At 40.4% G+C, this 23,537-nt stretch overlaps 1 protein-coding gene across 1 annotated transcript; it reads left to right on the top strand.

Moving 5' to 3' along the window:
- The first annotated feature begins 60 nt into the window (after positions 1-60).
- On the top strand, positions 61-12,597 carry LOC124117575 (forkhead box protein M1-like). Its single transcript, XM_046479531.2, has 7 exons — positions 61-199; positions 2,431-3,474; positions 4,927-5,096; positions 5,723-5,890; positions 6,769-6,898; positions 7,676-7,870; positions 9,439-12,597. Exons 2-7 carry the CDS (start codon positions 2,472-2,474, stop codon positions 10,455-10,457), a joined length of 2,685 nt encoding a protein of 894 aa, XP_046335487.2. The 5' UTR covers positions 61-199; positions 2,431-2,471; the 3' UTR covers positions 10,458-12,597.
- The last annotated feature ends 10,940 nt before the right edge of the window (positions 12,598-23,537 follow it).

Raw genomic sequence — 23,537 nt, 5'->3', positions numbered from 1 at the left:
AGACAGATATCGGGAAATCTCGCGCATATTCAATCCTTAACGCTGATTGGTCTGTTCATTTCGTGCCTCAAAATTTAAAAATGGTTGACAATCTTGCTCAGACTTGCTTTCCATCAATTATGAGCAATTAAGCTATGTTTCAACACGAATTGTCACTTTCTCATTAGTGCTATTGTACCCCAAATACGCTTAGGATGAGGTAAGGCCTTCTTTTTGTGTTTGGCGAGTGTTGTAAAGAATTATTTTTGATTTATGGTTTTGAGAGACGTTAGTGACTAGTTTCGTCATGGATGGATGGATGGTGAACTTGAACATTTAACGAAGTTTTATTGTTTGTATTTAAGTTATTTGCAGTTATATGATAAATACATTTAATAATAAAACAGTCAAGTACATACAACTCTTTGGAATAAAGTATCGGATTCCAGACATATGTGCCTTCTTTGAACAAACAGCTATTGAAGTAGGCCTAACATGTTCAAAGATTCATCTTATTTTGTTTGAGAAATCTCTTCAAGTTTAACATGTTCAAGACACTTGGTCTTAGTTTGACAGCATATATAGTATTTTTGATTACTGACACTTGACCTTCCCTGATATGTCATGAATATCATTATGATCATGGAACAAAATACAAATGATTCATCTGGTAGCTGAACATGCTGAAAGGCCTCACCATTTTCAGATAAAGCTATCAGGAATGAATACAAAGTATGAATACCTGTGTGTTCAGTAGTCTCCAAACTACCCCTTGTAGGCTATGTGTTCCATGCTGCTATTCAAACACAATGTTTTGTATCTAGCTGGATTTTGTCCTCTACCGATATATGTCAGTGTTGATGATAGGAATTTTTTGGGTGTAAAAAAAAACAATGTTTGGTGTTGTCAGCTGTGTTTACTGTCTAAGAATAACAATTTTAACATGGCTAAGAAAGATTCAGATGGTTAAATTCAAGCAAAAGGTTTTCCTTACTTGGCCCCTGATTGCCATGATTGCTGCATAATCAAAACTATGTACTGTTTTTTCTGTTACTGCTCAATAAACAACGCTTGTGAAGACTGATGCAAAATCAGTATCAATCCAAATTAATCAGACTGTGTTCATGCTGTTGGATGGATTTGTACTTTGTAACATGAATATGTGACATATATATTTTAAACATAGACAAATGACAAAGTACATAAGTTTGTAGCTCCAACATCATGTACATATTTTAGTCTGAGAATGGTGAAACACTGCTGCTTGTTTGCTAGGCCCAAGGTTGAATTATTTACACAAATGGTGATTGAAGTGGGATACAATGTCATTCAAATCATATCTTTTACTCCAATTCAATATTTCCTGTTAAGATCTGACAAACTCTCCAAGTCATGTCAGGTGAACCCTGATTGAACTTTCACCGCCCAATAAAAAAACATAAGGATGTATTGTTTGTTGTCAACTTGAGCTAATCAGGTGTAAGGTTTCTAAAACGATTTGCATTCATTTCTTTACCACCTTGATTTGGAATGTTTGATCTTAAGAAAAGAAAACCCATACTTAGCACAAATGTTCCCTGAATAATAAAACCTTTTGTGTGTAGATGTATTAGGGCTCAACAACTAGGGCAGTCTATATTATTCTCCATTCTGAACTGCCTGTTTACATTCATTTTCATAATACAGAAATCAAAATGCTTAGCTCAGTCCTATGTAGAATTTAGAAACCTCCAAGATGATTATGGAGGCTTTGTTTAAATTTGACACAAATATGATAAACATTAAATTTGACTTTTAATACAATAGTATTTTAATGGGACTGAATGGGATTATTGCAGACTGCACCATGAACATAAAACAACATTCATTCATTCATTCATGCAATGCATATATTGAAGATACATTACACTGGGATGAGAATTTTCCACAGATTTCATTACGTCAAGGGTCACTATTGATACGTACTGATGATTACAATATAAGCATAAATCATAAAGCCCCTCAAACCACTAACTTTCAGTGTCTTTGAAGAAACAAAATATTCTCATCCCTGTCATGGATTTATCAAGACTTATCAATATTTTGCGTTTGGTTTCTCTGCATAAGTTTAAAATAGGGCATTCTCTGGTTGTCCTGACCAGAACATAGTACAATTGGTGATTAATATAGAACACATGGAAAGAAAACAATATATCTTGCAGTTTGTTTAGGTTGCTGGCAGTGATTAGAGTTGGCACAAAATTTCAATTTCCGATCATTAAAGCTTCCCAAAATATCACCAGACTACTTGACCACCATATCATATATTTCACTGTTACTTGAGAAAAAATTCTGGGCTCAGGCCAAGAGACTAGTGTAATGAATGAATCAACATAAACATGATAAAACTTGACATGAAAATCTGAGCAAGTTCTTCATGGATGTTTAGCTCTTATCTACACCCTGTTACAGGTGATGATCCCACAACAATTCAGCTTGCATGACAGTCAACTATGACCAGTAGAAATGGGCAGTTGGCTTTTAGTCCTGAAGAACTACAAGTTCCCAAACGAGGCATCGCTCAGCAGGCTCTAGAGGAAGATGCAAAGAAGACATATGTGATCATTATCAAGCAGGAGGATGAGAATGGGGATGTTACGGAAGCTGAAACCTCAGGGTCACTCCAGGTGCTTAACCAATCCTCCAGCCGACAGTCACTTGACGGCCTCCGCAAAAACCTGTCCAATATTGGTGATGATGAATATGATAGTGGCATCTCTTCAGCCAATCTCTTCCTGAAAGACGATGAGATTGAGGATGTTGAAGAAGCTGAGGGGCTGGTCCTGCCGTCAGCCAAGAGGACTCGAATCCATGAGGATCCCCCACCACATATTCCAGTTTCTGTTGGAAGCGATCTTGGTGTTAAGGGAGTTGTGAAAAGAAATCTGTTTTGTAGCGAGCTGTCCCCGATCACACCCCCGGCGGGAACAATCAAGCAGTCCAAGATCGTGATGTCTGCTAGTCCAGACTTATTCCCAGGAACAGCGACCCAAGGCACTGGCTCCTTCAACACCCCAACACCGAGTCTGGACTACAAGACTCATCCTGCAGTACGCAAGATCATCCTTGTGTCCCCAAACCAATACCCGCCCCCCTCCTCCACCAGTGTACTTACCCCGCCAGCAGCTGCAGCTGTGAAGGCTCTTTATGCACCATCACCATTAGCATCATCAACACCCATTACATCTACATCAACACTGAACATTTCGGGGGCATCGCCTGACTCAGGAATATCCATGTCCGTGTCCTCCTTGTCATCTACAGTCTTGACTCCGGGGTCTCAGAACCTGTCCAGCCAATCACTACATTCCTCTCAAGGCACACCAGAGATGATTCCATCCTCTGTTACAACCACACAATCTGGGCCTGGTGGGCCAATTGAAACCAAGATTACATTCAGCCGACGACCCATGTCAACAAGCATAGAAAAGAAAGATACTGAGCTTTCGGATGATGGTAAGATTTCAATTGTTACTGTTTGTGTTACCATGGTTACAATATTGTAAATGTATCAAGGGCATAAGAGTAAACACTACTGTTCATATCCAACTAGTCCACAGCTCATTTTGGACAAGTGAGTTATGTAATCTCATTAAAATCAGATCTTAGTTTTCGCTACCGCTAAACATAGACCTTTTGCCAATTTTGACCGACCACTGAAATGACTGACAAGAAATCGACATTAGCCAATCAGAAGTCAGCTTTCCCAAGCTTTACGACACTAGTTTCAAACTGGCAACTACGCTTCGAAACATACTTTGACGTGTTCTCGATTAAAAAATTTCAGACTGATAAGAAGGACATTGTGGAATATGGTGGTCAGACTCAATGACTTGGTTAACTGCATGACATCATACCCAGACAACGTGGATCATTGCTCACAATATTATCACTGGATTGTCTGGTCAATACTCGATTATTTACAGGCAGGAATGTTCAGTGTTAAACAACAAACTTTGGACGAGTGCCTTGTATTTTTATTGTTGAGTTTTGACTTTGCTTCTATAGAATTCATAGTATTCTAATCAACAGACCCCTAGATATTTTAACTTTAACTTTAAGCATGTTAAGGTTATGACAAGGACATGGCTCTGAAATCCTAACTTTCAGGCTTTTTTTCGAACACTGATAATCATAAACTGTTTGACTGGCATTTTCAGAAGTTGGTAAGAACACAGCCATAATATAACCTATGTTATATATGGTAAGAAACAGTAAAGACTTTTTCTATCTAGCTTTCAACGTATCTATGACGTTGAATATCATATTGCACGTAGAAATAACAACTTCTCTGCCTTTAATAGAAAATGGGCTTTGTTTACTCAAACTGCAAAATAACTTATTCACTTGATGCTTGCAACATAATTTGATGTACCATAAATACCGCAGCTTCTTAATTGTATACATAAATATGCCTTCATCCGTACCATGATGTGGATTATGCCTTAGGCCTCCTCTGTACCACATCCTTTTGAGAAGTACCTGTATTCATGAAGCTGTACTGTTTTTCGAATGCATATGTATCCTGTGTATATGACTGAATAAAAATTTATAAAAAAAAAGAAGAAAAAAAGAAACAGTAAAGACATGATATTTAATATGTGGATGACAACTTCTGAATTCTATTGTGATGCAACATTTCGGTACAGATCCTTATATCTTTATCCTTATATCCTTAGTCACTCTTGCTTGAAACAGTATAAGGATCTTACCGAAACATCCCATAAAATAGAATAAACAGATAAATAAGTTGTCATCCATATGATATCTTGTCTTTACTGACTGATAATCATGAGAATACACTCTTTTACATTTGGTTTGCTTAGAATGGTCATTATGAAGACATGTTAATTTCAAATGTAGTGCATGTATTGTCCATATTTAACACCACATCACTTCTTCCTGAAGGCGGTGACAAGTCCCTGGATACCTCCCTGGCCAACATTCAGTGGCTGGGAGCGTTCCAGCTGGGGGAGAAGCCACCTCGCAACAAGACAGACCCACCCACAGTAGCCACACGCTGGACGTCCGAGGAGAGGGGTCGGCGGAAGGAATACAATCATGAGGAAATAGCCCGGGTGAGCAGAGGGTGGTGGGGTAGGGCTTGGAAGGGTGGGCTCATCACACTGAACACCTGAAAACCAGAGTTTGAATCTGATAGTTCTGATTAGTAAACAAATTGTATGCCTTTTCACTGTAAACATGGTAAAACACCTCTGATTATATCATGATACAGTAAAGTACGGTTATAACGAACTCAAAGGGACTACTAATTTTAGTTCGTTATAACCGTAGTTTGTTATAAGTATTTATACAGCATAACTACAGCAAATAGTCGGGACCAAAAAGTAAGTTTGTTATATCCGTCATTTCGTTTTAAGCGTGTTCATTATAACCGTAGTTTACTGTATATGTAAACACTAGTGTAATGGCATCTCTCAAAATTTCACACCCCTGTCTATCCTGTTATATTTCAAAGAAATAACAATGTAATCGCCAATTATGAGGTTTCAGTATAAATTTGTCTTTGTCCACATTAAACATGTTTATACCTACCTCGCAAATGTATCTATTGCACAATGTTTTTCACTAAAAAGGCTCATTGCCTACATCATTCAACCGGGACAGATAATCCGTAATTATCTCGGTTCTCTAAACATGATCAATGTTAAACCTCAGTATCTCATGTGTATGTATGTTTCAGGTAAATCGCGAGTGTGGGCGAGCAAAGCGCCCTCCGTATTCCTACATGGTACTGATCCAGATGGCGCTGCAGAGCCGCGCTGACCAGAAGATGACCTTGAGGGAGATATGCAAGTGGATAGAGGAAACCTTTGCCTTCTACAAGTACACGGCTAAGCCAGGATGGAAGGTGGGTACAGACAGTTAGAGCAGTGTTAAATTATGTTTAAAAGTAACTGAACCACAGACTGGCTCAATCTTAAGATTTTCTTTACTATGCAGAAAAATGACCGGCCGATTCTTTCTTATTGCTATAGTTAATCTGTCATGGCAACACCTAATGATGATAATACGATAATTCATTTTAAAAGTTGTTTATGAATTTCAGCAAGTTAGCTAGGGTCTTGTGCCAGATGTCACTTCCTCATTTGTTTGTCTGCCCCATAGACCATGATTAACTGTCACTTTGTCAGGGGGGCACGGGTGGCCCAGGCGTCTAAGGCGCCGCAATTCGCTTTGTAGAGTAGCGTCCCTTGGGCACTCCAGAAACCTATGATTGTGGGTTCGAATCCCAGTTTCTAGGTTTGTCAGCACCATACTCGTGCTCGTTGGTTTCACCAAAGTGGTAAACGTCCGAGAACTGCACCACTTCAAGCTTTCCTCCCACATTAAGCTGACATGCCATGATATAACTGGAATGCTGTTAAAAGCGGCGTTAAACCCAACTCACTTACTCACTCACTCACACTCACCCATTTTGTCATATTGTTGGTTCAAATGTTGGCATGTTTCTAGTTGGTGCCACAATGTGAACATGGGGAAGATATATGGTACATCTTAAATAAGTGAGATCATTTTCTGTCATTTTCTCCACTGAAAGTGAAGGGCTTCAGTAAACTTCAACAACCCTAGATGCCCCAAATTTTGAACACTGTAGACATGGAAGACAGGGTCAAGATTATCTTGGCCTTATTTGTTGGGAGAATCTCCAAAGTAATTGCAATTTTTCAGTCAAGACTAGAGCAAACTGTAAAAGGTCGGTCAGATTCACGACTGTTGCTGTTTCAGAACTCGATACGACATAATCTGTCGTACTACCAGTGTTTCATCCGGACATCGGAAGACAAGAAGAAGCATGGAGCGAGGTGGACCCTCAAGTTTGATGATGAGAAACAAGACAACAGAACAGGCAGCAAAGGTACCTCATTCATCATTCTTGATGCTCAAATTGTATATTTATATACAGCGGAATCTGTCCAATTCGGACACAGTTGGGACCAGTAAAAAAGTCGACGAGGTCCGGTTTCACAGAGTACAAAAAGTCAGACTGAAGACAATACGAAAAACAATGATCATTCATCTTTATTTGAATACATATTCATTGTACATGAAATATTGACATGGGCTGGCATTAAATACACATTAAAACATTCCTTGCTTTAAAAAGTCATTGAGAACGGACTGCTAATGTTTGTAAAGATTGTTTTTGTCTAGCCTGTTAGCTGTAAGCATGAGTGATGTGGCAGGGGTAGTTATGTGATCACCTCATGTAAGTCGCTATGCACAGGATGTTTCATCTAAACAAAGAGGGAAGGAAGTGGTTTATCCTTCAATAATAAATACCAATCCATATTTCGATCATGTTTATTTGTGAACCTTACCTTAAAACCCCATGGGGATTCTGGTATAGAAACTGTCCCCAGGAACTTCGTGCCTGTCTTACATGATGAAAACTTTATTTCACTCACAAGTTTGTACATGTATTTGCACCCTGTGGAGATTCTGGGTTAGAATTGGTCCCCGTCAACCTGTGCTGGTCAGGCTCGGCAAGGATTGTTACTGATACTATTAATCACTGGATTGTCTGCTCCAGATTTGATTATTTACAGGTTGCTGTCAGGTAGCTGGAATATTACAGCATTAAAACAACAAATATCTATTTGCTGTATTGACCAATTAACTTTGTTTTCTTCAGACAAGGCTACAGTTGACTGTATCCAGGCAACCACACAACTGCCAGGCATGATCCCGTTGTTTTTTAACCAGAACAACCCCAACAGTGTGTTCCATCCATCCATTGTCCCGGTGCCACCCTCTAGCTGCTCCAGCCTCCAACAGCAGCAGCAGCAGCCGTTCCCATTTCATGCTTGCTTCAGGAGGAAGAGAACAGGTAGCTGTCTTCACACAATTGACCTGTTGGACTTAAGACCACATTTAAAGATTGCTCTTTTTTTCTCTTTTATCTTTCTCCAGTGACTATATTTATTTACAATTAGCAAATAGACAGTAATTCCATTGAATGAAAAGAGGCACTGTTTTAAAATTGACTAACCTTATTGTAATGACATAATTTGTACAACCATTGTAAAGACTCATTGCCCCGTCACCTCAAAACAAATTTGAAATGGCAATAAATAATTTGAACACTGTTTATTGCCATTTTATTGGAATGCTGAAGTGGAAACAGGTTGTTGAATGCTCAGGATTCAGTGGTTACCTCCCTTGCTCCATGCCATAGTTTGTGTTCAGTAGTTTCTACCAGGGCAGTATGTTATGGTAAGTTATAAATCTCAATAGTGAGGTAGCATACATAAACACTTGCCCTGCTAGAAGACATTCCATCATCAAAGGGAATGAATAGAAACCCCGCCAAAACATATTTGGTAAATTTATAAATACATTCATAAATACAATAAAGATCTTGATAATCTATCAGACTGTTTTCACTGGGAGCTTCCATGTTGTTTGAAGCAAATGCAAGTGATATGATAGGTGAAATCTGATTGGTCAATAGGAGGGACATAACTCGTAATAGCCACTGGTGGCGATCTTAACCAGAATTTCCAGTCTAGTTTGACAAGGATGAAAACTGGACTTTTACAGTCAGTTAACTCCTTTCCCTTAGGAAGATGGTCAAATTTTGAGAAATGTCATTTTAACGTGATGTCATGTAACAGCAACAAATATGAAACAAAGATGTATGATGCCTGATGGTTATTACAGATGGGGATGTTCTCCTTCTGTCTGAGAATGGACTTCTTATCAGGACATAAATATCAGACAAACTGATGTTGACATGCTTCAGTTCAGTTTCATTCCCAGCACCATACCCGTGCTCGTGGGTTTCACCGAAGTGGTAAACGTCTGTGACCTGCATCACTTCGGGCTTTCCTCCCACATTAAGCTGACACGACGTGATATAACTGGAATACTGTTAAAAGCGGCGTTAAACCCGACTCACTCACTCACTCAGTCAGTTTCATTCCAACATCCACGCTGACCCATGAAGATCAGGGGAAGAAAAGGCCTTCAGCAACCCATGCTTGCTGTAAAAGGCAGCTATGCTTATTGTAAGAGGCAACTTACGAGATCAGGAGGTCAGGCTCGCTGACCTAGAAAGGTGCTCATGATATCAATCACTGGATTGCCTGGTCCAGGCTCGTTTATTTACAGACCTCTGAATATTGCTGAGTGCAGCGTTAAACAACAAACAACCAATGTCCACGCTCATTAGGACTCTCATTTGATATGACTTGCGTCCATTCTTAACTTTCTTGCCAATAGGATGAAGTATTTTTGCATCAGGTGAAACTCTGAATGTTTAGTGCATTGTTTCACCCCTTTTTTCTATAATGAACACAATAATTGTATGTGTAATACTTATCACAGAAATTGTATTGGTATTGAATCACCCATACACATTTGAATACCAGTGTAACCCTACCGTTTTCTTTGCAGGCCCTTTGCCAATTCTGCCCCGACCGTCTCCAGTGCAAGCGTATGCTCTAGTGCCACTCCACAATGTGCCTCAGCAACAACAGCAACAACCAATCATTGTCCATTTTCCCAACAGTCAACAGCAAGTGGGTGGCACCCCTGCCCAGACTGAGACAACTGCCTCAATCAGTACCCCAGTCCCGATTGCATGTGCCCCGACTCACCAACACACTGACAAGTCCATACAGCCACATCCTGGCATCAACATCCTGCGACAGGCATGGCTCAATGCCGATGTCTCTGAAGACGAGAACGCTTTGACTTCCATTTTAAAAGAACAGGGTATTTCTGTGGCCAGTGGACAGACAGAAAAGAAACAAACTGCAAAACAGTTAAAGGCCAGTGCAGCTGAAGGTCTTCCTAAACCTAAGATTTATGCACCCAAGCCAAAGAAAAGAACTCGAAGTCGGATCAAGAAGTTGCCAAAAGTTCCCGAAGAAAAGACACTGTTGGCTGAATCCTCTGATTCTGAACCAGATGATCAGTTTGAGAAAGGTTTACCCACTCCTCTAAGACAGCTGTTTCAATCACCAGATGATAAGAATAAGAGTGATCTTTTAACCACATCAACTCCCCTTAGGAATGCTACGATATCCCCAGAACACCTGCCATCCCCTATTCGCGGACTGACGCCTCTACGGGGTACGGGGGCTTTTGATGGTAGTTTTCTGGACATTTTACAAGAGGAGGCTGTTCATGCTCTCAAGCTCATCGGATCCCCTCAGTTTGGGGAGAGTCAGAAAATTGGACGTTCCCCTAATAACTCTCTCACCGAGTTTGGAATTTTCCAGATCTCGCCGGACAAGGGAGGTAAAAACCTCAGTGACTATCCCCTGAATGGTCTGTCACGGATATTTGCTGACTTTGATACCAATTTTATGACGGAAAATGATGGTCTTCCAATAGACATGTCCAACTTTAACTGGAGCGGGCTCCAACAGGCTACAGTGTCGCCCAAAGATGAGGACAAAAAGTCCTAACACCCTTATTTTTTATAACCTTAAACAAGGCTAGACCCATCCTTGATTATCAAAGGTGTTCTTCTCCAATCTATTACGATAAACGCCATTGACTTCTTTATCACCATACTTTCATGTATATTTTTCAATCTCTTGTCTGTACTCTTGTCTGGAATTTCACTCATTCATGAGCTTGACATTAGAAACGAATGTCCCTCAAATTTAGGATTTCTTAGGTTAACGCTTTTTCAATCTTGAATGAAACTTATTTTACTGGATGGCAGATTTCAGAATTGTCTTTTCAATCAGATTCAAAATGAAGCAATGGTGACAAATGGGTCGAAGGTGTTTATCATTATGAAATGGAGATTAATACCTTTAGGTCCAATATTCATGTTTGATAATGTGCTAAGTCTGCATTTCAATATCAGTAGTGCTTTTAAAAGTTAGATATAAATTTGAAGTGGGTACTACAGTTTGGCTTGTGTTCCACAAGATACATTCAAATCAAACATTCTCATTTCAAATTAATGCCATGGTTCCATACAACCAAGGACCAAAGACTGTTTAGCATGTAACCTTAACGCAGATTTATTAATGATGATATTCTCACGATAGTCTACATGGTAGAACCTCGGTTACTTAGGGAAGCTGCCACCTGCTTTCGAAACCACCTGAAGTAATTGTTTGTAATAATCCCATAATGTATCTGTTCTACATTGAATGAAACATCAAATGACAGCGTTAGGAAATAACACTAGCCTATGAGGTACCTGCTTTCGAAACCACCTGAAGTAATAGTTTGTAATAATCCCATAATGTATCTGTTCTACATTGAATGAAACATCAAATGACAGCGTTAGAACGTAACACTAGCCTATGAGGTCAATGCTGGTAAAATTTTCAGAAGGCCTGTGTAAAGAGAAAGCGAAAGTCCTAGGCTCTGCTCTACAAAGCACTAAGACTATCACAGATCTGTTACTTGGGTCATTTGGCAGTCGTGGCAAGTCTGAGTCAGGGTATTCACAACCTATGATGTGTGTCTGTATACTCTTATTTTACAATGTATTCTCATCTCGCTTTTAGTGATGACATGAATTTCACAAAGATAATGGATTAGTTTGGCACAAGTCGCCTAATAAGGCATCTAGACCTAGTCTAAACTGGGTTCCAGACTGCGGGGCATAAACCCACCTGTAAGCTAAAGGATTTATGATTGTCTAAGGGTTAAGGTCTCTAGGAAAAGCCCTGATGACTTGTCTTAACTTGATCTTATCTAAAACAGTCTGTGACTTGATCCACGAGTCTGAAAACCCAAGTTGAGTAAACTTCTGTCTTGTCTAGTAAGCTTATGTAGTAATAGACTAATGATAACATCAAAATCTCCAGAAAATGATGCCTATAGCCAAGTTTGGGCTAATAGATTTTTGGATTTGGCAGAGACTGCTAAAACTAATTTCACTTTCTGACTGAGAGAGACTCCTTCAAGGCTGAGACCCTTCAGTTTTTCTGTCAGTCTGTTTTATGTTTGACAGCTTCCTGTAGAGGACTATTTGTCACAACCACTGACATGATTAAAACAATACTTCCCCACCCTCCAATGAAGAAAGATGGTCTTAGGACTAGCACACATGGTACAGGTTCACCAGTGTTTGTAAATATGGATATCACCTGACTACAAAGCCCATGTGTTATTTCTAAGTCCACATCAGACAATATTACACCGGATGTGCAATAAGAGAAATATACATGATATAGAGTTATTACATATTACCTTAGTTTGTTTTCTTCAGTATTGTACAAATTAGTATTTTTTATGCCACTGAAATTGTTTTGTTAATTCTTTTTAGTTACCTATTATGTTCTGTGATTTAGAATCTCAGTATAAGTGTTTTGTTATCTTTATTAAGCTACACAGAGTGTAGACCTTTCTTAGATCTACTGCATTTTGTCAAACTGGCATAAATGCCATATATTTCTCTAATGTTGATAGGGACACATCAGGTCTCAATTTAATTTTAAGACCATTCACCCTAGATATCCTTAAAATCAGATCTTTTACACCCGATATGATACCTGTCATCTTCCCGAGGCAAAAGAGAGTTAACTGACTATAAAAGTCCAGTTTCCACCCTTGCCGAACTAGGCTGGTATTATGGAGTTACATTTTGGTTGGACTAACGAGTCTATGCATAGTCCAATCAAAATCATGCATCGAAATCCGGTTCGTAAACTGTCATGCAGATTTCGATTGATTGCAGGATTTGCAAAGTATGTGCACCGCCAACTTGTCAGCAGATATTTTCCAAATCTTTTCATGTTTTTAATCAAGGTGCTCACGTGATTTGATGTATTTGGCGATGTAAGACCCGTTTTATCACAATATAGATCTTGATTATCAATCAGATTGTCCTGACTGGGCGCCACCATTTTGCGTGAAGCAAACGCAAGTGATATGAGTGGTGGAATCTGATTGGTCCATAGGAGAGGCTTAGAAGGGACATAACTGGTAATAGCCACTGGTGGCGCTACGATCAAGCCCAGTATTTCCAGCCTAGTTCAGAAAGGAAACTGGATTTTTAAAGTCAGTTCACTCTCTTGCCTCGGGAAGATGGATACCTCTCTGCTTGAACATCTGTCAACCCCTCCTCAGGAGGCCATGTCAGACAAACTTTCTAATCAGTGCCAAGGCTTCTTAATTCTCAGTACAAGTGAAGCATTAAGACCACCATATGGAATTTCTGTGTATCAAAAACTTTCAAAATGCCAGTTCCAAATGTAAATAATTAAAGCTGCACAGATTTGAGTTTAGTGGATATTTCATACACAATGTTGTTTGTGAGCACTATGGAATCTAAAGGAGTGGATTTCTTTTGATAATTTATTTAAAAAAAAATTAAATTGAGGTGGTGAAAAAATGAAGCCGAGCTGTTTTAGAAAGCTTACATCTGATTAGCTCAAGAACCACACATCCTTCATTTGGATGGCTGGTCAAAGTTTGCTCATTGTCAACTGGAGCGACATAGGAGGGGTAGTAACATCTTCACACAGTATTTTCACGGAGTAAACAAATCTTTCAGTGACATGATTCACACTGGTCCTATGTCATTCAACAATTATAAATATTAATTTGATGGGTTACCATGGCACTGATAATAGATGATCCGAATTAATTTGGCAATTCTATAATTCAGCTTTCCCTATATCTGGTTTTCATCTTCTTGCACGTGATAATTTGATTCCTTTACATATTTAAATTTGTCATTTAGAGGTATGTGGGTGGGGAGAAATAATAGGGTTGGGTACTGTGCTGGTTTATGGGATTGGATATTACCATATACAACATATCTATCTCTGTATCAGACTCTACTTGTCTTCCAGTCCTTCTGTCTTTCTCTCCACTCTGAATGTACTTGGCATGTTTGTCTACAATCTACATATTTCCAGTGTTCTTGTACATATGTACCTGGCATGATAGCCGAAAAGATTGGGGAAAATATCTCGTATAATCTTATGTCTAAGTTAATTATCAAATTTATTCTCAAAGCCAGGCAAGATTGTAAAAGTCAGCTTAACAGGACCATGGCAAAGAAAGTGAATCTGAAGAATCGCCTATGGTGTTCCTGTCATTGATGATTGGACATATTTATTGCTTGACCCTTGTTTTGTTTTTTAAATAAGCATGAAAGGTAATGGGTCTTTGTGATAACCCTAATTATAAAAGTTAAGAAATGAAGGGGTACTAGATGCTGACGTTCTTGCAGCAAGCCTCAAGGACTCCAGGACCCCCTTAATTTCAAACAGTTTGACTTACCTTGACACCAGTATGTGACCCTTGTACATCATCCAAAACTGGTTCCCTCATGAGATATCGCTTGGGTGAGATCAACGATATCTTCATTGTAGATATCGCTTTCATAAATCACTGATATATTTTTTCGAGTATTTCTATTTAAGAATGATATTGGATGTTAAATAGAATCTCACCCTCGAGTCTTTTGATTCTCTATATACAAGCTAAACACATTGAGTGCATTTCATATCCTTACATGGTATGCAAACAGGCAGAAAGTTGAAAGCCCAAACACATACTAGTACATGTATATTATATACACCTTGAAAATAGTTAAGCGGCACCCCTTCTTTATTTTCATATCTCAAAGTTATATGTATTTTTTTTAAATATCTATGTTTAGATAAATGTCAAGGATGTCGCCAAAACCTCCAGGTGAGTACAAGAACTAAAATGGTTGCAAATACTGTCATATCATAGGATTCAAAGAAAGCAGTAACAAAACCTCATATTAGATAATCTTTCGGTTTCTGCATTTCAAATTGAGTATGTCACTTTTTAAACAAAATTAATGTGATTTGTCAAAATAAGAACAGGATCAATTTTAAATTTTTTTTATATGAAATATAAAGAAAGGTGCTTTACTCTATTTTGGGTGTATACTTGATTAAATATGTGTAAAAAACATACCATGAGGATGAATATGGTGAATCATTAATTTGTTGGGTTGTCAAAACAATTTGGACAGCTTTTAAATATTTATGATATTTATTATTGATGTTAATTTGGATATAACCCGGACTGCATTGTATTGGTGAATCGAAAGTACATGATGTTTCCTCTATTGAAATAGATCTATGCATTTTGAAAAACTATATGCAAGTATTGGAACATTAAATGTATTTACTTGTTCATGTAGGGAGATTGTCTGTATAAGGTGAATATGCAGGATGGAATGTATTTTCTGGCTGAGACAGGCCCTAGTGTCGTACAACCAGTGTTTAACACTGGTATCCTTAGAATCTCAGGTGTCATGTATTATATATATGAATGGAATAATAAGAAAATAAATATATATGAATACAATTCTTGAAATATTTGTTATTTATAATTTCATTTGGTATACAATATCCACCCATCTGTGGTCGGTCGGGTAGCCTAGCGGTTAAAGGGTTCGATTGTCACATCAAAGACCTGGGTTCGAATCCCGACATGGGTACAGTGTGTGAAGCCAATTTTTAGTGGCCCCCACAGTGATATTGCTGGAATATTGCTAAAAGCGGCATAAAAGCATACTCACTCCACCTGTCTGATGGTGTCCGAGGGACCAAGTGGTCTACAGCCCCTGAATTTGCTGTGCAGTTGCTCCCTTAGGCATGCTGGTGAATGCCAATAAAAGTAAGCTTGAATCTTTGATTCGCCTTGATTAGTTCATCAGCACAATACCTGGGTTTGTGTGTTTCAGCAAAGTGGTAAACATATGAGACCTGCATCACTTTCAGGTTTTCTCCAAAATTAAATTGGCTCAAGAGAAATACTGTTCAAAGCAGTGTTAAACCGGACACTCACTTTGTTGCTCATGCTATCAAGCACTGGTCTGCCTGACAAGGTCACATATTTGTCACAGTTTTAGCATCATTTCATTTAAGGAAAAGAAACTTAAGTGAATTATCTTCACATTTTATCCAGTGCTTTGGTAGCAGAAAGTCATCCACTTGCTGTGAAAATGGCCTGGCCCCTGAAGATGTAGGTAGATCTTCATCAACCCATGCTTGTGGTAAGAGGCAACTAAAAGGTGGTCAGGCTCCCTGACTTGGTTGATGCATGTCATAGTATCCCAATTGGATAGATCTATGCTCATGATGTTAATCACTAGATTGTCTGGCCCAGATTGGACTTATCAGACAGCCGTCTTATAACTGGAATATTGCTGAGTGCAGCATTAAACAACAAAGAAAGAGAAAGTGCCCTATTTTTTACAATTTGGGAAAGGGGACAGTGGTGGCCCTTTCGTCTGAAGCTCTGCGATTCACTGTGGTTCGCTCCGATTAGAATTATACCTGTGCTCATGGGTTTGACCGAAGTGGTAACCGTCTGAGACCTGCGTCACCTGGGGCTCCCCTCCCTCATTAAGCTGACACGCGGTAATATAACTGGAAAACTGTTCAATTTGTTCACTTATGTCAATGTCATGTTGCCTCCTATCATATGGCGCAATATTGGCAACTCGTCCAAGCGATTCGGCATGGCTTTTGCAATTCGCTGTGCTTAGTTGTGTCAGGATCGCAAGAAACCTACGGGCGTTGATTCGTCCTGATTATATTTCATTTCTAGGTTTGTCAGCACATTACCCATACCTGTGTGTTTCACCTAAATGTAAGACCGGCATCACTTCAGTATTCCCTCCAACATTAAGCTGAGACGCCGTCATATAACTGACTCACTCAGTAATCTCACTCACTCACTCACTCACCCACTGGACCAGACCCAATTTGGACCCACTCGAACTACAGTAAATCGGTGATCGTCGGACCAGGGCCCCGTTCCACATGGCGACTTCAGGGCTAAGACGATCATAACTCCCATACCTTGACATAGGCATGCTTGTGAACTTGTCCAAGATGTATTAGAAATGGATTGATTTTAACCCCCTTCAGTTTCATAAGCGTTTTAACGCCAATCATTATATTTTGTTTGTCATCAATCTGTTTTGTAATCATAACCATTTGTTTCAAAATTGGCTTGATATTGTTGATAATGTTACGGGTGAATTCCATGACGTAATTCTATCCTGTTTTAGGGGGCACGGGTGGCCCAGTCGTCTAAGGCGCCGCGATTCGCTGTGCAGAGTTGCGTCCCTTGGGCACGCCAGAAACCTATGATTGTGGGTTCGAATCCCGGTTCGCCCCGATTACGTTTCTAGGTTTGTCAGTACCATACCCGTGCTCGTGGGTTTCACCGAAGTGGTTAACGTCTGAGACCTGCATCACTTCGGGCTTTCCTCCCACATTAAGCTGACACGCCGTGATATAACTGGAATACTGTTAAAAGCGGCGTTAAACACAACTCACTCACTCACTCACTATCCTGTTTATCACAATATCAATAAATTTATCAATGTCATTTTCCCACCGGCTGATGTTTTGCCGTGGTCGGTGCATCCATAACCCAGAAATCAACCAGTGTCACCTTGTAAGTCATAACTGTATGTTCGATGAAAAGACGGAATGTCGCACGAAAACGTTCAAACACCAACGTAAGCTACGTGATAATTACAGATCCAAAACGAACGTCTCACCATTCCATAAACAGCGTATTATGTATTTACCCAAATTTCACAACTAATGTTTATTAAGGTTCCGAGACACAACTCTAAGCAAATCTGTCCCTTGACTGACAATCCAGGTATTAATTTACGTTTACATAGCTTTCAACTGATCATACACCCCGAAGGTGTTTTACCTGGTGATATACACACCAACCTAGTGTTTACCTACTTTGATAATGGAACGTCTACCTGGTCTCGTTTTCACACGTATAAGTAGTGCCTTTAGACGAGAGTTCAGAATGCGGCGCCCTGTGCCATGTATACACAAACACAGCCGTAACGGCGTGCCCTGCTGTGGCGTTGTGCGGCAGTCGATCTAAAGGGTTTCAAGTTGTATCATGGTTTCAGTTCAAGGCATGAATGTAGATTTAAATCATATTCCCTGCAGTGAATGTATGAAGGTAATATATAACACGTTGTGACTTCTTGTTTGTAACACGTTGTAAGTCCTTCAAGCACTGTATTGTCACTAGTGTGAGATGTACATTTCGTTTTATGTTCCAGCTTAAGAACCCTGAGTGTCACATTACTTTGCGGGTCAGCCGTACAGCTCTGTGAACGATAATACATTCATTTTATGTCTTCATGTCACTACACAGATATCTGTCACAGATGCACCTGGTATATTTGGCCCTGATCTGTCACAGATGCACCTGGTATTTGTCCCCTATCAGTCACAGATGCACCTGGTATTTGGCCCTGATCTGTCACAGATGCACCTGGTATATTTGGCCCTTATCTGTCACAGATGCAAATGGCATTGGGCCCTGATCTGTCACGAATGCACCTGGCATTGGGCCCTGATCTGTCACAGATGCACCTGGTATATTTGGCCCTGATCTGTCACATATGCACCTGGCATTGGGCCCTTATCTGTCACAGATGCGCCTGGTATTTGGCCCTGATCTGTCACAGATGCACCTGGTATTTGGCCCTGATCTGTCACAGATGCACCTGGTATTCGGCCCTTATCTGTCACAGATGCACCTGGTATTTGGCCCTGATCTGTCACAGATGCACCTGGCATTGGGCCCTTATCTGTCACAGATGCACCTGGTATTTGGCCCTGATCAGTCACAGATGCACCTGGTATTTGGCCCTGATCTGTCACAGATGCACCTGGTATTTGGCCCCTATCAGTCACAGATGCACCTGGTATTTGTCCCCTATCAGTCACAGATGCACCTGGTATTTGGCCCTTATCTGTCACAGATGCACCTGGTATTTGTCCCCTATCTGTCACAGATGCACCTGGTATTTGTCCCCTATCTGTCACAGATGCACCTGGTATTTGTCCCCTATCTGTCACAGATGCACCTGGTATTTGGCCCTGATCTGTCACAGATGCACCTGGCATTGGGCCCTTATCTGTCACAGATGCACCTGGTATTCCGCCCTTATCTGTCACAGATGCACCTGGTATTTGGCCCTGATCTGTCACAGATACACCTGGCATTGGGCCCTTATCTGTCCCAGATGCACCTGGTATTTGTCCCCTATCAGTCACAGATGCACCTGGTATTTGGCCTTGATCTGTCACAGATGCACCTGGTATTTGTCCCCTATCAGTCACAGATGCACCTGGTATTTTTCCCCTATCAGTCACAGATGCACCTGGTATTTGGCCCCTATCTGTCACAGATGCACCTGGTATTTGGCCCTGATCTGTCACAGATGCACCTGGCATTGGGCCCTTATCTGTCACAGATGCACCTGGTATTCCGCCCTTATCTGTCACAGATGCACCTGGTATTTGGCCCTGATCTGTCACAGATACACCTGGCATTGGGCCCTTATCTGTCCCAGATGCACCTGGTATTTGTCCCCTATCAGTCACAGATGCACCTGGTATTTGGCCTTGATCTGTCACAGATGCACCTGGTATTTGTCCCCTATCAGTCACAGATGCACCTGGTATTTTTCCCCTATCAGTCACAGATGCACCTGGTATTTGGCCCCTATCTGTCACAGATGCACCTGGTATTTGGCCCTGATCTGTCACAGATGCACCTGGCATTGGGCCCTTATCTGTCACAGATGCACCTGGTATTTGTCCCCTATCAGTCACAGATGCACCTGGTATTTGGCCTTGATCTGTCACAGATGCACCTGGTATTTGTCCCCTATCAGTCACAGATGCACCTGGTATTTTTCCCCTATCAGTCACAGATGCACCTGGTATTTGGCCCTGATCTGTCACAGATGCGCCTGGTATATTTGGCCCTGACCTGTCACAGATTCGCCTGGTATTCCGCCCTGATCTGTCACAGATGCACCTGGAATTGGGCCTTTATCTGTCACAGATGTACCTGGTATTTGGCTCAGATCTGCCACAGATGCGCCTGGTATATTTGGCCCTGATCTGTCACAAATTCACCTGGTATTTGGCCCTCATCTGTCACAGATGCGCGTGGTATTTTGTCCTCATCTGTCACATATATATGTGTGTGTGTGTGTACGACGGGTGAATTAGTCAAGTGTTGTGCCTCCCAATTCCAACGACCGCTTCCGTGGAAGGTCTGGGGTTCGATCCCGCGTCATACCAAAAGACGTTAAAAGATGGTACTTGTTGTTACTCTGTCTGGCGCTCGGCATTTAGGGGCAAAAACAAGGACTGGTCGGCTCGGAGTCACTATACTGTGTCTAAATGGGGTATTCATGTTAAACTGAAGCATGGTATCTCAGTGAGCTAGCGCTATACATCAGCATCAGTCCGGACTAGTACAAAAGCAGCCACACAAACACGCACAGGCACGTGCATGCATGTCGCGACATTAAACCAAATTTCACCTCACCTCACTCAATTCCAACATGATACACAACGTGTAGTGTTTACATTTGAACTTTACTAGTTAAATATTGGACGAAAACATTGTAAAGTCTTCATTTTTGGGGTCATATATATTTTTGAAACAAATACTTCTCAGAATCATCCCATTTCCCTCTGACGTCATCTTCACATCATACACGTGACGGTAGACACTATTGTCAAAGGGTAACAATGTAATAAAACAATAAAGACATTTTTATTCATAAACGGTTCAAGTCTTCCTGTCCTTGAATACCCACTTCGTTCGGCTGCTTGCACAAATGTTCTGATGTAGATCAATCTGGCAGTTGATAATTATCTTCACTGCAAAGAGACAATTCCTCAGTGACCACTGGCACACATATGGCGCTCACTGATTACATCGCCCAGACCTTGACTGGAATCAGGCGTTTGACCTTAGAGCATAGCCCCTTTAAGAACAATCTATAAGACGCATCCTCATCCAAAGCGTTGCCCGCCTCATGCCATTACTCCAACGTATATATTGATCAGTTGATCGAAAGTACGATCGATAACACTGTCACTGTGTGCATATGTAGAATAAAACTATCAACCACAGCTACACAGGGTCAAGCATGTTTACACGTCTAAATGACCATAATTCAGACAAACTGTAGCAATAGATCGCCTCTAGCACAAGAAAATCATCGCCAAAGCACCCAAGGCTTCGAAACACACCTAGATGTATGAAGATATCGGTAGGACAACGCCAGTTATAATCCGGATCGTTTAATCGGGACCGACCACGATGGTAAATACGATGCCCGAAACGATGCTCGAAACGCCACAATGAACAGCGTCCGGGTCTCCAGGCAAACAAACAATAACATTTACGACATGGGAAATATCATTGTGAAATACAGACTCAAACAAATTCAAATTTAATGCCGAAAACAGTATAAAGAAATGACACCATGGATAGGTTACATTGGTTATAAAATATTATTGATTTTGCTTCAACCCAGTTGGTCTAATGCGTTTCGTCGTAATATCCAACAGGGCTTTGGTGAAATATTCATTATGTTGACTTCTCTCGATCGAGTGCTTGGTGTATGTAACACTCGCACATCACTCGTATAATGTATTATATATATACTGAGGCCAAAGCCATTTGTTGCCTGTTTCAGTGCGCGGATGACTTAGGACTGGTCATCTATTATAGATTATAGGGTGTGACAAAGTTCTTTTTTTTTAAAATAAAAATTTGTATAAATTATAATATTATTGAACATTTATTAAAGTGTGCGTGCGTGCGTGCGTGCGTGCGTGCGTGCGTGCGTGGCGGGGAAAATTTTACAATGCTTGGTGGTATTAAACTATATGTTTATGTCTTTGTGCAAAAACATAAAGTGCAAACGTTATCCAATTGTTTCTTGAACAGTGGCTGCTGCAGAGTGCTTTAATGTAACAAGGGATATAAAAATAAATATATGTCATCAAAACATAATTATTTCTTTATTGAATATATACTTTCACTTATTTTTTGTTTACATCCTCGTTTTCATATTCATTCAAGTGTTGTAGTAGTTGGACATACTGTTATAAATCATCCTCGATTTTTAAGTGTATTGTTAATAATTATATCATATAATATAATGGGTAATTGAGGATAGCCGATATAAAGTACTCTTAGCTGTTCTACATCTTCCCGAGGCAAGGGCGTTAACTGACTATACCTGTGCGTTACTTGTATATAGTCGGTTTACGCCCTTGTCTCGGGGAAATCAACGTTTTTAGGTTGATGTTAGACTCAAATCAACACTTCCAACATTTCATTGCTTCGAGTATCTTAGTAAACTGGCCATGCACCATCTGCAACATTTGAAAAGGAACAGGTGTGGTGTTCTAGGGGAAACGTTCAAGTTCGTGGCATAAAACGGTTCGGGTCTAAACATTATTACAAAATGTAAGGAATATGTTGAAGTGAACGCCACGTGCATGTACAAAGCCTACTGGTTTCTTGTTTCTGTGCAGTTTCAAAGCATCTGCTCTCTCCAAAATATACTATGTTGTCAATTGTTTAGCATCGTATGTACCCGTGCAGACCCGGGTTGTAGAATTGATCTTCAGCAACCCATGCTTGTCGTTTTAGGCGGCTAACGGTGGCATGTAGTCAGGCTCGCTGACTTCGTTAATGCATGTCATCATACTCCAATTACGTAGATCGTGATGTCAATCACTGGATTGTCTTGTTCAGACGTAATTATTAACAGACCGCCGTCGGAAACAAAAACGAAACGTGCCACGGACTTTATAATGATGCGGGCAGTGCCTAAGAACCGAGACTATTATTTTGTTTAGCCTAACAAATTCCTTCTTGTTTGAAACGTTTCAGGGCCCCTTCTGACCCTTATCAGGTGAATTATCAAGTGAATTATCAGGTGAATTATCAGGTGAATTATCAGGTGAATTATCAGGCTCAGTGACTTGGTTGATAGTGTGTCATCGTACCCCGCAGGGTGGATTGTTGGTGACAATTTCAATCACTGGTTTGTCTGGTCCAGACTCGATTTTTTCCAGGCCTCCACTATATAGCTGGTATATTGCCGAGTGTGGCGTTAAAAGAAACAAACAAATTAGTATCCTATCTATACAGCTTAACTGTTGTTCAGTATGTTTATCGAAGCGGCCGTAATATGTACATCATGTTTATGCTTTGGAAGTCTGAGGTCTTGCCTCTGGTTTCCAGGTAAACTGAGTACCTTATACATACATCCCATTTTGATAGGAGATTTGTTTAGTGTTTAACACCGAACCCAGCGTCAGTCCAGCTGTACGACCTCGGCCGGTACATAGTCGAGTCTGGACCAGACAATCTAGTGATTGATATTATGAGAAACGCCCCCAAAACGCCGGGATACGATAACATGCATGTGCCTCGATCCATAAAGTCGCCTCTTACGACAAACATAGGTCTCTCTCTCTCTCTCTCTCTCTCTCTCTCTCTCTCTCTCTCTCTCTCTCTCTCTCTCTCTCTCTGTCTCTCTCTCTCTCTCTATCTGTGTATAGATAGATAGATAGATAGATATACAGAGAGAGAGAGAGAGATTACTACACGAGTGTCTGTCAGATACCATTTATCTTACAACGAGTTGTTTCAAAACGTATCTAACGAGCAAAAGCGAGTTAGATACGCTTTGTAACAACGAG

This window comes from Haliotis rufescens, unplaced genomic scaffold (genome assembly GCF_023055435.1).
Source record: "Haliotis rufescens isolate VD_foot unplaced genomic scaffold, xgHalRufe1.0.p SCAF_6, whole genome shotgun sequence".
Classification (NCBI taxonomy): Eukaryota; Metazoa; Mollusca; class Gastropoda; order Lepetellida; family Haliotidae; genus Haliotis; species Haliotis rufescens.
The sequence above is the reverse complement of the archived record's forward strand: the minus strand, read 5'-3'. Positions and strand labels throughout refer to the sequence as shown.